Raw genomic sequence first — 16,601 nt, 5'->3', positions numbered from 1 at the left:
CAGTTTTGGTCCCCTTTCTTGAGGAAGGATGTAGTTGCATTGGAGGCGGTTCAGAGGAGGTTCACTAGATTGATTCCAGAGATGCGCAGCTTGTCTTATGAGGAGAGATTGAGCATTTTAGGCCTTTACTCGCTAGAGTTTAGAAGGATGAGAGGAGATCTAAATGAGGTATAAAGGATGCTAAAGGGGATAGACAAAGTAGACGTGGAGCTGATGTTTCTCCTTGTGGGGCATTCTAGAATGAGAGGCCATAGTTTTAGGCTAAGGGGTAGTAGATTTAAATCAGAGATGAGGAGGAAATACTTTTCTCAAAGGGTCATGAATCTGTGGAATTCGCTACCTCAGAGTGCAGTGGATGCTGGGACGCTGAATAAATTTAAGGAGGAGATAGGCAGATTTTTAATTAGTAACTGGTTGAAAGGTTATGGGGAGACTGTGGGAAATTGGAGTTGAGGCCGAAATGAGATCAGCCATGGTCGTAATGAATGGCGGGGCAGGCTCGAGGGGCTGAATTGCCTACTCCTGCTCCTAGTTCTTATGTTCTTGTTTGTATGTGGCTCAATGCCACCTGTAACTTGATCACAGCCTGTAACAAATTGACTCCTGCCTGTACACAATGGGTGGAATTGTCCCAGATTTGTATTAAGTGTTTTAGCAGGTGGGAAAAACGACGCTTTACCCGCTGGCTGCAATGGCAGCTTTTCAAGCTGTATAGCCCCCAAATCTGCCACATTAATTATGCATTCCTGTGATACACGCCGTTTCTATGGTGGGCGGGCTCCAATTCGCCTGCCACACCGTGACCTCGCCGCTTCATCATGCCAGGCACCACATTTAAAGTACAGCCGTGCTCAAAGCAGACACGGCCCCAAAAGGCAAGAAGACTGCAGTCCTCAAGCGCCTCTTGGACACCTTGGAGGCCACTGTAATGACCTCTACCCCCACTCTGGCTGCAGGAGGGGCAGTAACATTACCCACTCCGGCTTGGGAGGCGAATGCCGTGTTGATCAGTGCCAATGCTGCACAGAAGAGGTTGGTCTTTTTTTTGTTGTTATTCATTCATGGGATGTGGGCTTCGCTGGCTGGGCCAGCATTTATTGCCCATCCCTAGTTGCCCTCGAGAGGGTGATGATGAGCTGCCTTCTTAAACCACTGCAGTCCATGTCATGTAGGTACACCCACTGTGCTGTTAGGAAGGGAGTTCCAGGATTTTGACCCAGCGACAGTGAAGGAACGGTGATATATTTCCAAGTCAGGATGGTGAGTGACTTGGAGGGGAACGTCCAGGTGGTGATGTTCCCATCTATCTGCTGCCCTTGTCTTTCTAGATGTTAGTGATTATAGGTTTGGAAGGTACTGTCGAAGGAGTCTTGGTGAGTTCCTGCAGTGCATCTTGTAGATGGTACACACTGCTGCTACTGTGTGTCGGTGGTGGAGGGTGTGAATGTTTGTGTATGGGGTGCCAATCAAGTGGGCTGCTTTGTCCTAGATGGTGTCAAGCTTCTTGAGTTTTGTGGGAGCTGCACTCATCCAGGCAAGTGGGGAATATTTCACCACATTGCTGACTTGTGCCTTGTGGATGGTGGACAGGCTTTGGAGAGTCAGGAGGTGAGTTACTCATCGCAGAGTTCCTAGCCTCTGACCTGCTCTTGTAGCCACAGTATTTATATGGCTAGTCCAGTTCCGTTTCTGATCAATGGCAACCCCCAGGATGTTGATAGTGGGGGGTTCAGTGATGGTAATGCCACTGAACATCAAGGGCTGATGGTTGGATTCTCTCTTGTTGGAGATGGTCATTGCCTGGCACTTGTGTGGCACAAATGTTACTTGCCACTTGCCAGTCCAATGCAGAAAGAGGATGAATGATCTCATCTGTGCAGCCAGGATAAGGCAACCATCTCATCACTCTCAACTCACACACTCAAACCCATCACACACTCACTGGCATCTCACTCACTGCCAGCTCAAGGGACATCACCACTCACTCTCTCACACACACACCCTCACATCTCCATCTGGCCTCATCTCCTCTGGAGAGTGCCTCCTCAGCCCTCACCACCTTGAGGCCACGTGCACAGATCAACATGTGGCCCCACATACACCCTGGGATACACCCCCTCCTTCCCCAGTACAGCCCTCACCCTGCAGCCTCTTCCCTTGTCTGAAGCCACTTCTCCCCCTTCCCCAAGCAAACCCTAGCTCTACAGCCATTGAAAAGCCCCCCCCCCACCTTATGGTTGGCCTGGTAGGTAGACACCTAGCCATGTGCCCCTCTAGAAGCACTGTGGTGCTGCCTGTGAAGCCTGGCACTGACGACTGTGAGTGTTGACCGAAGCAAGTTAGGCAAACAAACCTCGAAGTCCCGAACAAAGTGCAGCTCACCAGGCGTGCGCCTAATATGTGCTGTTGTGAAACATGTTGGCAGGAAAAGGATGGATGATCCAACGAGAAGGGGTGAGTCTAGCAGGCTGGTCTAATAATGATATGCAGATGTATTACAATGAGGTTCCTGAAGTCCGATGGTGGGAAACGCAGCCCACCATCGGCGGGCTGAGTGAACGATCGCAAACTGGTTTCACACCATCGTGAAACCGATCACACCATATTGTCTGCTCACGTCACTGACCACTCTCAATGCCAGCGGGCACAGAAAATCCAACTGACCCTGCCTGTAACACATTAATCCCGTCTGTAACACATTGACTCCATCTGTAACACACTGACCCTGCATGTAACATATTGACCCAGCCTGTAACACATTGACCCTGTCTGTAACATACTGACCCTGCATGTAACACATTGACCCTGTCTGTAACACATTGATCCTGCCTATAACACATTGACCCCATCTGTAACACATTGACCCTGCCTGTAACAGACTGACCCCATCTGTAACACGTTGACCTTGTGTGTAAAGCACATGTCTGAGTTTTTGTTCTGTGCAATCATTTTTCTTATCTAGGTTTAAATGTATTATGGAATGTTGATAACCAGTACCTAACTCACTGATCCTTCATTGAAACCGATTTAGGAACATATGAATATATGAATTAGGAGCAACAGGAGGCCATTCTGCCCATCAAGCCTGCTTCACCATTCAATTAGGTCATGGGTGACCTGATTGTGGCCTCAACTCTACTTTCCTGTCGATGGGCATTGAACATATTCTGAGCCTTCCCTCCTGACAATGAGGTTTCTCGGGAGCTCCCCGGTGACTATTTCTCTGCTGTTTCAGATCCTGGCTCCTTCCAACCCAAGAAATTCTCCAAAACCTCGGGCCTGGCGAAGAAATCTGCAGAGGAGATCAAGAAAATCTTTGCCATTCTCGATGACGACAGAAGTGGCTTCATTGAGAAAAGCGAGCTCAAGTAGGAATTTCTTCACTTTGTTCTAAACATTAACATGAAATAGTAATGGGAGTGAGCGCAGGAAACCTCACTGCAGACAATGTAGCAGGGAAACTGGAAATCTTCACTGGGAAATGAGTTCTTACATTTATTGAGAAGTCATACTTCACATTGACTGCATCTGTCAGCAGGATATCCAGCCATGAAAGGCATCACGGCTGAGTCTCAGCCATACACAATACACAAATATAACAGACATGCTACTCTCCTGTTTACCTGTGCTCTCCTCTCTCAGGATTTTGATTTGGGGGTCCCTGTGTGTTTTTATTTAATTAAAGGTTGTTCCTTCAGTGTTTCTGCCCTGAAGCACGGATACTCAGTGACTCCGAGACAGACAGCTTTGTGTTGAATGGAGACGTGGACGGTGATGGGAGAATTGATTTTTCTGGTGAGTGTTTAAAAATTAACAAATAACTCGCCAGCTCCTCACTCCCTACACATGCATCTTTCCCAGAATTACTCTGACTGTAAACTCAGGGATGGTTCATTATATGCACAGAAAAATTGAATAAGAATTGTTTAAGAACCAAATAATTGACAGTGTCAAAATTTGAGTAATTTTCCTATCTTTAGTCCCCTGAAGGTGCTGACTCTCGCTGGGGGACAGTTCCTGAAGGTGCTGACTCTCACAGGGGGACAGTTCCTGAAGGTGCTGACTCACTGGGAGACAATTCCTGAAGGTGCTGACTCTCACTGGGGGACAGTTCCTGAAGGTGCTGACTCTCACTGGGGGACAGTTCCTGAAGCTGCTGACTCTCATGGGGAGACAGTTCCTGAAGGTGCCGACTCTCACTGGGGCACAGTTCCTGAAGGTGCTGACTCTCACTGGGGGACCGTTCCTGAAGTTGCAGACTCTCACTGGGGTACAGTTCCTGAAGGTGCTGACTCTCACTGGGGGACAGTTCCTGAAGGTGCTGACTCTCACTGGGGGACAGTTCCTGAAGGTGCTGACTCTCAGTGGGGGACAGTTCCTGAAGGTGCTGACTCTCAGTGGGGGACCGTTCCTGAAGTTGCTGACTCTCACTGGGGGACAGTTCCTGAAGGTGCTGACTCTCACTGGGGGACAGTTCCTGAAGGTGCTGACTCTCAGTGGGGGACAGTTCCTGAAGGTGCTGACTCTCAGTGGGGGACAGTTCCTGAAGGTGCTGACTCTCAGTGGGGGACAGTTCCTGAAGGTGCTGACTCTCACTGGGAGACAGTTCCTGAAGGTGCTGACTCTCAGTGGGGGACAGTTCCTGAAGGTGCTGACTCTCAGTGGGGGACAGTTCCTGAAGGTGCTGACTCTCACTGGGAGACAATTCCTGAAGGTGCTGACTCTCAGTGGGGGACAGTTCCTGAAGGTGCTGACTCTCACTGGGGGACAGTTCCTGAAGGTGCTGACTCTCACTGTGAGACAATTCCTGAAGGTGCTGACTCTCAGTGGGGGACAGTTCCTGAAGGTGCTGACTCTCAGTGGGGGACAGTTCCTGAAGGTGCTGACTCTCAGTGGGGGACAGTTCCTGAAGGTGCTGATTCACACTGGGGGACAGTTCCTGAAGGTGCTGACTCTCACTGGGGGACAGTTCCTGAAGGTGCTGACTCTCAGTGGGGGACAGTTCCTGAAGGTGCTGACTCTCAGTGGGGGACAGTTCCTGAAGGTGCTGACTCTCACTGGGGGACAGTTCCTGAAGGTGCTGATTCACACTGGGGGACAGCTCTTGCTGACTCTCACTGGGGGGGCATTTCCTTGGGCACTGACTTTCAATAGGGAGCCAGCCTGACCCCCAGGAAGGAGGACAAATTGGAAAGTGGAGGGTTGGTTGAGTCTCTTTGTTAAATGACCTTGTGGTCAGTGAACACCTGTCTTGTGGTTTTGTGATCTGGTGCTTTCCAATTTTGGGGAAGGGAACGGGACAGAAATTAACATCAATAACAAAAAGGTGAAAGTAGCTGCTCTGAAATTGCAGAATTCCAGAATCTGTTAACTAAATAAAGAGAATTCCAGAGGAGTATTGTTGCCCAGCTGACACCTGAGGACCCAGCGCCCCGGACTCAGGAACGGCCTGCAATTTATCGAAGCCAATGATGCAATTCCTGTTTCAACAAGCCTTACCTGGTTGTTAATCTCTTCAATCCAGATGGTGATTTACTTAATTAAGAACAATAAAAGAATCTTCTTAAACTCTTGGTCAGATTTATTAGGTCACTGTGAATAATGAGCGAAAAGTGTTTTTCTTATCCATTCAGGGGATGTGGGTGTCGTTGGCTGGGCCAGTGTTTATTGCCCTTTCTTAATCACCCTTGAAAAGGTAGTGGTGAGCTGCCTTCTTTTTGTGGATGGGGTGCCAATCAAATGAGCTGCTTTGTCCTGGATGGTGTCCAGCTTCTTCAGTGATGTTGGAGCTGCATCAATCCTGGCATGTGGAGAGTATTCCATCAAATTCCTGACTTCTGCCTTGTAGATGGTGGACAGGCTTTGGGGAGTCAGGAGGTGAGTTACTCTCCACATAATTCCCAGCCTCTGACCTGCTCTTGTAGCCACAGTATATATGTGGCTAGTCCGGTTCAGTTTCTGATCAATGTTAACCCCCAGGATGTTGACAGTGGGGGGATTCAGCGATGATAATGCCATTGAACATTGAGGGGTGATGGTACGTTGTTGGAGATGGTCATTGCCTGGCACTTGTGTGGCGTGAACGTTACTTGCCACTTGTCAGCCCAAGCCTGGATATTGTCCAGGTCTTGCTGCATTTGTCTATCGCTGCTTTGGGTGTGGTGGGTGGTCCTCAGGACCAAGTATCAAGGACAACTTGTTGACTTGGAGATGTTCCCAAGACCTTCACTCAGAATATGGTTCAAACTTGGAAGCTGAACTGTTTCTGAATTCCATTTACACGGATTCCTGAGAACAAGCAGTTATATAAGAGAGAGAATCCTAGGGATCGTATGATTGACAGTGGCATTCACGTTCACTACCATTGGTCTCAGTAATTATCACTCACAGCAAACAAAAAGAAAAATGATTCAGGTTCAACGCTAACACCACATCCAACTTTGAGCGGATAAAAAGCAGAATACCAAAACTGAGGGTACTTCATTGGAACAAAAGGCCATTTAGCCCCTCAAGCCTGAACTGCAATTCCATTAAATCATGGGTGATCTGTATCTTATCGCCATCGACATGCCTTCATACCATACCCCTAATAACCTCTGCATCAAAAATCTAGATATCTGCATTTTAAAATTTTTAGTTGGCTCCCAGCTTTTTGGGAAAAGCTCTAGATTTCCATAATCTTTCCTGACATCAACATTGAAGAGCATTGCTCTAATTTTAAGCTCTCTTGTTCTGGACTGCTGTTTCCACCCCCCGTTGCACACCCCCCCTCCCCACACACCCCCCCCCCCCCCCCCCCCCCCCCCCCCCCAACCCAAAGGAGATAGTTAATAATAAAAACAATTCTTAAGAAGAGTGTTCCGACTCCGATGTTTGTCTCTAGTTCCATTTCTCCACGGGTCACAAGATATATTTAAATGAGGATAAGTAAATAAACATTCAAAACCCAGGTTTCTTCTTACATAACAAACTCACCAATTTATTAAAAAGTAGGAAAGTAAAGATTATCAATGTACAGCATGAAATATAAAAAGTATACTAATCACTGTTGCTAAATATCCTAAACCACACCCACACAAGAACAAAAATCAAAAAATAGAGGGATTCTGGCAGGATGTTGAAAGTCAATGACTCAAAGGGAAAAGAAAGGATAAAACATGGAGTCTTTTCAGAATGGCATTCGGGTAGTCAATGTCTCTCACACCATTTTCAGGTGTACTTAGAGAATGTGGTCTCACTTGTAGATGGTCAGAAGGATCTCTGGTAACAGGACCTAGACCCCACAGCTTCAACCATGGAACATACCTTCTCTTGGACTGGCATTCTTTCAAGGCTGTTCTCTTCTTCTCAAGCTGTTACCTTCTTTCAAGAGAAGCCATGGCTGATCTCTCTCCTTCTTTCTTTCCCCCAGAGCAGACAATGTTTCTTCAGCTTTTAACTTCTCTCTCCAAAGCACACGACGTTCCAAGCCTTTTTCAACTGGCAATATAATTTATTTTCAGAACCACAAACCAAGGCCATGTAACCTCCCAGAAAACAGGTGTCTTCAGACAACTGCATTTCTTAACAATGATATCCTTCTGGTCAAATAACTCTCCTTGGAATCAAACCAGCTCCAGGTTTCAGGATCCCACTCCCCTTTCAAAAACCACCAAAAGTCTCTTCATTATCCCAATTTTAAAAAAAATACACTCCTTCACCACAACAGTTACTGAATAAACACACAGGGTCATCGTGAACTCCAGTACGTTTATTATATTTTCTAATCAAAACATAATGCAATCAATAGCTAGAGTACACTGGAATGTGATAATTATCCAGCTAGCACAATAATGATTTTTTTTGGTCTGATGTTGCATTCAAAGACTTTTACACTATTATATATAATCAACAATGTGACTGTACTAATAGACACAAAGCAAGCTCAGGAGATCTAAACCTAGATTAATCAACAGTGTAGGGCCTCACCAAGTGTTGGTTAGCAAAGGCCAAAATTGGACATGTATGTTGACTAGAATCAGAAAACAAAGAGTTAAAGTTACAGTGTAATTTTCATGGGCTTTTCCCAACCTCCTACTCAAACCGATTGTCTGCAGACTCTGCTGATGTCATGGCAGGAAATTGGGAAACCCCTCTCTGAAAATTCAATCGGCAGACCTTTAAATCTCTTCAATTGGGGCTATATTTGAGAAATTTTTTTTAAACAAGTTAGATAAAGGCTAAATACTATAGTAATAGTAATAATTGAATTCCTTTCCTAAGATCTAAATAATCTACACCAAAAAACCTTGTGTCCCTTTTGCCACAATCAATCTTAATCATGTAAACATTTCAACTGACTGTGTTGGTCCAGAGGAATCTAATTGGGCAATAGTGATCATAAGACTTAGCGTACATTAGTGACCTTTTCCTGCAATCCCATTGGTCAATATAATCATGTACATGTCTGAGCCTCGGCTCTCAGCCAACATGAAGAGTAAACAATTGATCTCCATCATCAAACAGGAATGGGACAGCCTCACAATATGTACAGTTTTAAATGAATAGCAAGGGAAGGTACAAAAACATATTCAAATATTGGAATGTTTCAAACAAGTGTTGGAGAATTAAATAATTCTGAGTGTCCAGCTCAGATGTACCACATTTAAAAGTAAAGCTTGCTCTAATCTGCCACAGGCTCGGAGACAGGACATTCATTCTCTGTGAAGCAGTGTGTATGATGTTCCAATTTCCCACACCTCTGCCAATGAATACCAAACTGAAGACAAGGCTGGATATTGAATCACATTTGTTTTGAACCAGTCTGAAGTTTCTTTAACTTATTTCACGCAATGGGTGGTATTTAATGGAGGTGATTGGGCTCTTGCTTGCTGGTTGGTGAGCCAGTGAAAACCTCGCACTGCCTCTTTGTGGGAAGGGCCGCTGAATTAAGTGCCTCTCAGGCCAGCGGCGAACCTTCCCTGGGATCGGGGATGTCAGCAGCACAAGTCCCACCCCTCAAGAGCAGCTGGCCCATCAGGGGCTGTCAGTACTCATCAGCACCAAATGGTGGCTGCTACCGGCGCCTCAACAGGAATAAGAAGAACTGGACCAGACACAGTGACACTACTGAAGTGGAAACCTTTTTGGAGGATGTGTGGCTGCTGGAGAAGACAGTTGGTGGTCTTGTGTCTGGAAAGATAGATGAAAGCCTGTTCCCCATTGACACTGGAGGTGAAATGAAAAGATCTGCTCCACAACAAAGGAAAATTGAAGCCACTGCAAATGGACCTAATGCTACTTGGCTGCTGACAGCACTGACCGGACAGGGCTAGGATCAGTGCCAGATCCCAGGCCAACAGGAGGGTGATGGCAGGAAGGGGGTCAGGGGAAAGGGTGAGCCGGCAGAAAGGACAAGGGGCTAGTTTTCTGCGGATTACTCAACGGTCTCAATTGGCGGTGGCTTGGGAAGGGTAAGGAAGGCCGTTCACTTAATTTTGGCAGAGGCACGAAGGAGACAGGGTGCCCACCGGCCACCCCCTCCTGCCTGATGAAATGCCCTCCCCACCACCAAGCTCACCTCGGGGGAGAGCATTTAATTCCCCGCAGGCCCCTCCCACACCCCCAAAATGTTTATTTACAGAGAGAGTGAGTCTTTCATTCCATTGCTCGGGGCGGTGGGGGTGGATTCTAGATTTCAGAAGCAGGTGATTAAACAGATTTTGTCCCCCAGCCTGGTTCATGTAGATTTTCATATGGGTAGTATGGTGTACCCTGAATTCTAGCTATACTGTTAATCCAAATTCAACTCGTACACGCAAACATAGCCATTGCCTTGGGTAATAATCAGGTTGTCATCTTGATCTATTGCAATGACACGTGGCTTGTGCAGACCATCTGCTGTGCTCAACAATTGGTCCTTAAAGACTCCAGTTGGGGAAAATAAGAGGATCCTACTGGGCTCAGTAACATAAATATTGTCATTTCCATCAACACAGACACTGAAAGGGTTAAGGGCAACTGTCAGGCCATTCACACAGCTCTCATTACAGATGGCGATTATTTCCTCACTCCTATTGAAAATAACGACACATTTCTTCCCACAATCAGATACAATGAACTCTTCTTCACTGTTAATTGCAATGAAGAGAAATCTAATTCCCTCATAACCCTGTGGTTTAACTCTGCTAACCACATACCCATTAAGATCATAGAGAGAAATGGAACATAAAGTTCCTTCACTCACGGCCACATATTCATCTTCATAAGCAGCAATGGGGTAAACTGACTCCGAACCTCGGAGGAAAAGCTTTTTTACTAACGAACCATCCATTTCCAGGAGATAAAGCCTGTTCTTAGCGGAGCATGCAATAATATCATCACATACAGCAACACTGCATGGATCTTCATCCTCATCTGGTAATGAGATAGTCGTCTTCAATAATCCATTATCCAGGTAACATTTCAGGAGTGAATTCTCTTCATCCGCAACGATGATGTCTCCATCTCCTGAAATGCTGACACCCGTCAATTTTGGGTCATACGAGTCATCGTCGAGATTTGTGTCGAAGAAATATTTCCGAATTGCCTTTTCTTTGGGCTGAGCAATTGGAAGATATGCCTGAGTCTGTTTCAGCTGCTCAGTTCTACTTGGGCTTTGCTGAGATTCAGAAACTGGTTCTTCACCATATGTGATATTGAAAAGATGACATTGTGATATCATATCCTTTACTGATTTATTGACAGTTACTTTGGGACTGGGTTTGTTTACATTCAGGCTGCTCAAAGCTTGCAATGCACTAATTTGATCTTCAATAATGCTCTTCAAACACAGTATCTCCTTCGCATCAGAAGTCGATATGACCCTCGCACAGTATTCTTTTGTGTCTTGTGCCTTTTTCTTCTGAAGCTGAAGAGTAGACTTAGCAGCCGCATATGACTCTTCCTGTTTCTTGACATAATCTGAGACTGTCTTTTTGATAGCTTCTCCCTGTTTAAACAAATTGTTTAAAACCTCTGTCAGAGTGTTCTCTATGCTGGATATTATAGAGCATTCTATCGCTTTCACTTTGTCCATCGCTTCATTCAGGTCACCTTCTCGTTGGATATGGAGCTGAATATCACTCCCGAGTCTTTCCAGCAGCTTCCTTACTGTAAGTTTCTTGGCCTTGGCCGCTTCCACCAGTCCAAGCCGCTGATGCTTAATGCAGGAATATGAGTAACATTTGGAACAGATTACACAATCACAGGTGTTGCAGTAATAACTTACTCTGTCGTTGGGATGAATTTGGCAGTAGATTTTCTTTCTCATCATCACCTCAATGTCAGTTTCATCAAGGGAGGAGCCGGCCAGATTCACTAGCATGTGGGTTGGGTGGGTGGACTGATGCCTGTCCCCACAAGCCTGGCACATGTAATTAGAGCAACCACCACATTTGACCACGGCTGGATTCTTACCTTTGTGTCCTGGGGGGCAAAGGCTGCATGTCAACTCCTTCTTCTCTGGGCTTTGGAAAATATCCAGAAGACTATTGATATGAAAGTTTGTCTTCAGTTTGCTGATCCCACCACTCAGGTCAACAATCTCTCTGCACTCTGGGCACTTGAGTATCTTGTCATCCTTGGTTAAATCCTCTAGGCATTCCAGGCAATATGTGTGGAGACAGGGCAACATTTTAGGTTGTTTAAAAGTAGCAAGGCAGATTTTACAATTTAAAAAATCATTTTGGATTTTATCAGCAATGGTCGATGAGGTTGCCATGGTGTCAACAGGAACCTGGAAAAGAACACAACAGGCCCCAGTTCATTTCATCATCAGACATTCAGACAATTGTTTACAACTTAAATAAAAGCAAAAAAAACTGCAGATGCTGGAAATCCAAAACATAAACAAAAAAGTTCAGCCAGACGGAGGAGAGTGGTGGTGGTGGGTAGGGATTGTTCGGGCCTCTGTTCGAGGAAGAAGCGGAGAGCCCTCAGACCATCCTGGTGGGGGATTGAGGACCTCATAGTCTCCCCACCTCGGACGGCCCGCTTCTACCTCCTACCCAAAATCCACAAACAGGACTGTCCTGGCAGACTGATCGTGTCAGCCTGTTCCTGCCCCTCAGAACTCATTTCTTGCTATCTTGACTCCATTCTCTCTCCCCTTGTCCAGTCTCTTCCCATCTACATCCGCGATTTCTCTGACACCCTACATCATATCAACAATTTCCAGTTCCCTGGCCCCAACCGCCTCCTCTTCACCATGGATGTCTACACCTCCATCCCCCACCAGGATGGTCTGAGGGCCCTTAGCTTCTTCCTCGAACAGAGGCCCGAACAATCCCCATCCACCACTACTCTCCTCCGTCTGGCTGTACTTGTTCTCTCACTGAACAACTTCTCCGTAAACTCCTCTCACTTCCTCCAAATCAAAGTTGTGGCTCTGGGTACCCACATGGGCTCCAGTTATGCCTGTCTCTTTATGGGGTACGTAGAACATTCCTTCTTCCAGTCCTACTCCGGCCCCCTCCCACAACTCTTTCTCCGGTACATCGATGACTGCTTTGGTGCTGCTTCATCTCTCATCGGGACCTGGAAAAATGTATTAATTTTGCTTCCAATTTCCACCCTTCCATCATTTTCACATGGTTCATCTCTGACACTTCCCTTCCCTTCCTTGACCTCTCTGTCTCAATTTCTGGTGATAGACTGTCCATCAATATTCATTACAAGCCTACCGACTCCCACAGCTACCTTGATTACAGCTCCTCACACCCAGCTTCCTGTAAGGACTCCATCCCATTCTCGCAGTCCCTTTGCCTCCGTTGCATCTGTTCTGATGATGCCACTTTCAAAAAGTTCCTCTGATATGTCTTCTTTCTTCCTTAACAGAGGTTTTCCACTCACGGTGGTTGACAGGGCCCTCAACCGTGTCTGGCCCAACTCCCGCGCATCTGCCCTCACACCTTCCTCTCCCCCCCAGAACAATTATAGGGTCCCCCTTGTCCTCACTTATCACCCCACCAGCCTCTGCATTCAAAGGATCATCGTCCACCATTTCCGCCAACTCCAGCATGATGCCACCACCAAACACATCTTCCCTTCACCTCCACCGGTGGCATTCCGCAGGGGTCGTTCCCTCCGGGACACCTTGGTCGACTCCTCCATCACCCCCTACACCTCAACCCCCTCCCATGGCACCTTCCCATACAACCGCAGAAAGTGTAACACCTGCCCCTTAACTTCCCCTCTCCTCATCGTCCAAGGGCCCAAACATTCCTTTCAAGTGCACTTGCACTTCCCTCAATTTAGTCTACTGCATTCACTGCTCCCAATGCGGTTTCCTCTACATTGGAGAGACCAAACGCAGACTGGGTGACCGCTTTGTGGAACACCTTCGGTCTGTCCGCAAGCATGACCCAGACCTCCCTGTCGTTTGCCATTTCAACACACCACCCTGCTCTCATGTCCACATGTCTGTCCTCTGGCCTGCTGCATTGCTCCAGGGAAGCTCAACGCAAACTGGAGGAACAACACCTCATCTTCCCACTGGACATTTTACAGCCTTCGGGACTGAATATTGAGTTCAACAACTTTAGATCATGAACTCTCTCCTCCACCCCCACCCCCTTTCCGACCCACCCCTTTTTTCCCAATAATTTATATTGATTTTTCTTTTCCCACCTATTTCCATTATTTTTAAATGTAATTCCATCCATTGTTTTATCTCTACCTTTTAGCCTATTTCGATCCCTTCCCCCCAACCCCACCCCCACTAGGGCTATCTGTACCTTGCTCGTCCTGTTTTCTACCCTTAATGTCCCCATTAGCACATTTCTTAGCTAATATCACCACCATCAACACCTCTTTGTCCTTTCGTCTCTGACATCTTTTGACAATCTCCACCTATCACTGGCCCTTTATCCAGCTCTACCTCTCCCACCACCACCTCCCCCACCACCCCCCCCCCCCCCCCCCCCCCCCACGGCCCCATTAAACCAGCTTATATTTCACCTTTCTATTTTTCCAATTGTTTACAATATGCTGGTTCTGATTTTAAATGAGTTGCAGGTCCTGAACTTGGAAACTTGCCGTGTGCGAGAAAGGAGTTGACATTCAAAATTGCGGAACAGAAACCGAAACTCAGCAACTGGCGGAGAGGGGGAGGGAGGGATTAATACAAGAGAAAAACAAATCTTTTTGTTATATCGCAAAACACATTGGAGCCGCGGATTTGCAGCATTGGGATTATTATGAGGAGCTCGGAATCCCATTGAACTCCCTCCGCCATCCACCAAACAAAGAGGCCGAAGGTCCACATTCGATTCACGGCCTCATTTTTAACTCAACAACCACCCTCCCCCGGGGTTTGGTGGGGGGGGGGGGGGGGGGGGGGGGTGGTGGTTAACCGGAAACTGAGACCAAAGTTAGGAGACCAACCGCCCGGGACCCACACTCCCTGCTTTCCTCGCTCAAACTGCAGCTGGAAGCTGCTCTGGTCAGATCGTTGTGAAATGCGAACCCCCATTTACCCTAGAAACAGCCCCCGGGGAGAGCAGCCCGTCACCAATGGACACGTTCAGGCAGGGCAAAGTTGGGGGGGAGGGGGCGCAGAGTGTTTGCACCTCTGGGACTCTCCGATCGCACTTACCTGTTAAGAGTTGAAGATGGCACTGGGTCTAGGCTACAGATTCCGGGGTCCTTCCTCGAGTCTAAAATCCAGCGTTAAATCCCGTCCCCTTTATTACAGTCAACAGGGGGATGGGCAGCTCTGAACCACACCTACTTTATTGAAGTGAAAGATTGCAAACAGAACTTGTTCCAGTCTTCCTATTTCGAGGCTTGTTGCAAACGGACCGGCAGCTTTCTTCAGGCAGTGAATATTATTACATCTGTCACAATTGTCCTGAAACGCCCCTGACCCATGTGGGAGATTTGAATATCATTGCACTTCCTGGAATGACCTTCCTGAAATGTTTTTGTAATCTTTCATTTCAGTCGTTTTATGAATAAGTACATTTTTTTTTGCAAAATAAAGATTGACAGCTGCTTCATAAAGAGACAGCAGAATTTTCAGCATTTGCGAGAATTCGGGTGACGCGAGCGCGAATCTAACACATTTTTATCCGATTCGAAACGTGTGACAATAATACAGCAATTATAAAACCGTGTTTCTGGTTGTCTAAGATGTAATTCCAAGTTATGCTGAAATATCCGCAGTATCTGCTGAAACACCTGGTTCATTGCAGTAATATTTTCATGTAAATATTTCCTGTATATAACTCCAGGACTGTTGTCATGGCCACTAGATAGTAACTAACGTTACTCTCCATCTTTATTGAATTTTAACTTTATCCTCCTGGATCTGAATATTTAAACACTGATTCTAGTTATGGTAAATTATACAATGTATACAATACGCTAAGTTAAAGTTTAAGTATTTTGTCAAATTGGCTTACTTTCAGTTTTTGCACTGATCAGTTGATCCAGTTTACATTATCCTATCCCCAATTTACTTATGGACATAGTGAACTTTTAAGTAAGATATGTGTTTTTTTTTAAGAAGTACATATAAGCTAAAGCTGGCTGAGACTGTAAGATAACCACTTGCTGGAAGATTTCTATATAGGTTAATTGACCAACTAATTGAGAGAGAACTGAATGTTGCACCTAAAAGGTGTGACACGGCTACTTCCGACAGAGGCACTTCAAAGGAAAAAATATAATGCACTCCTTTCAGGTAACCTGCAGAACCAAGAATCTCCAAGCCAACTGCTCGACTGCAATCTCCTGTGGTTGTGGAGATAATGGAAAATTATTCCCATCTCAGCTGTAACCACCTCCTGTTGAGTTGTATCCCAGACTGTGAACATGAACTGAGTTGAAAAGAAAACAGATCTGGGCGAAAGACATGTTTGTTTTTTCCCCTCCAGGAAAACACAAGGAAAGGGGTTTTAAAAAGCCGACTGCAACCCTAGTTCTGTGTGCTGTTCTGATGTTCTGTTCTGGTGTGTGTTTGTGTGCTGTGAAGGTTACAGCTGAAGAACACCAACTGGGCATCCCTGCGCTTGCAGGTAAAAAAAACTCTCTCTGATTGCTGGAAGCAAGTCACAGGTCAACAAAGCCACAATCAAAAAGGAAAAAGGACAACTCCTTCCAGCTAACCTGCAGGACCAAGAATCTCCAAGCCAACTGCTCGACTGCCAAAGTCAGCGCTACTGGAATCACCCCAACCTAACGCCGCAAAGTTTCACCATTATTCCTCACAGACAAGCCAAAGGACTGATTCATATATCTTTCTAACCAATTTTCCATTTCTAATCTGTGTGTATGTGAGCTGCATTTTTATTATTTCCGCTCGTGTTTAGTAACTAATAAACTCACTCTTTCTTTGACTCAAGAAAGCCTGGTTAAATTGGCTCCTTTTAAAACACAAAGACATTTGGACTGGGAAAAGGTATCCATGAGGGAAGGAATCTTTTCTAAATTAACCTTGTTGCGACCAACCGAGGGAGTTGAATAAAGAAAGGGAGCCAGTTCATCCCTCCTCAGCCAGGAGCGTAATAAATTGTGGGGCCACATCTGGGAACCAATCGCAACACTGTAGGCCCTTCAATATTGCACATTGTAAAGTCATG

General features: G+C 46.2%; 2 protein-coding genes across 5 annotated transcripts in view; one reads left to right on the top strand and one right to left on the bottom strand.

The window, feature by feature from the left end:
* LOC121271635 (parvalbumin, thymic CPV3-like) overlaps positions 1-5,568 on the top strand; it is a 31,755-nt gene extending 26,187 nt beyond the window's left edge. For all 3 annotated transcript variants that reach the window (XM_041177729.1, XM_041177728.1, XM_041177730.1), the window contains exons 3-5: positions 3,236-3,368; positions 3,686-3,795; positions 5,354-5,568. In XM_041177729.1, coding sequence (XP_041033663.1) covers positions 3,236-3,368; positions 3,686-3,795; positions 5,354-5,379 — 269 coding nt within the window. In that variant the 3' untranslated portion in view covers positions 5,380-5,568. The remainder of the gene's footprint in view (positions 1-3,235; positions 3,369-3,685; positions 3,796-5,353) is intronic.
* Positions 5,569-7,735: 2,167 nt separating this feature from the next.
* LOC121271727 (E3 ubiquitin-protein ligase TRIM56-like) lies at positions 7,736-15,022 on the bottom strand. 2 transcript variants are annotated; one of them, XM_041177919.1, is made up of 2 exons: positions 14,615-15,022; positions 7,736-11,755 (listed from the first exon to the last, which is right to left on the bottom strand). In XM_041177919.1, the coding sequence occupies exon 2, from the start codon at positions 11,738-11,740 to the stop codon at positions 9,773-9,775; it is 1,968 nt and encodes a 655-aa protein (XP_041033853.1). In that variant the 5' UTR covers positions 11,741-11,755; positions 14,615-15,022; the 3' UTR covers positions 7,736-9,772. The 2 variants fall into 2 exon arrangements, with proteins under 2 accessions (XP_041033853.1, XP_041033854.1); XM_041177920.1 differs by lacking the exon at positions 14,615-15,022 and adding an exon at positions 13,978-14,069.
* Between the last annotated feature and the right edge of the window lie 1,579 nt (positions 15,023-16,601).

The sequence above is a fragment of the Carcharodon carcharias genome, chromosome 31 (genome assembly GCF_017639515.1).
Source record: "Carcharodon carcharias isolate sCarCar2 chromosome 31, sCarCar2.pri, whole genome shotgun sequence".
NCBI lineage: Eukaryota > Metazoa > Chordata > Chondrichthyes > Lamniformes > Lamnidae > Carcharodon > Carcharodon carcharias.
The sequence above is the reverse complement of the archived record's forward strand: the minus strand, read 5'-3'. Positions and strand labels throughout refer to the sequence as shown.

What these genes read in the sequence shown, in the direction of transcription:
- LOC121271727 (XM_041177919.1), bottom strand. Translation starts at nt 11,740, where the DNA reads ATGGCAACCTCATCGACCATTGCTGATAAAATCCAAAATGATTTTTTA.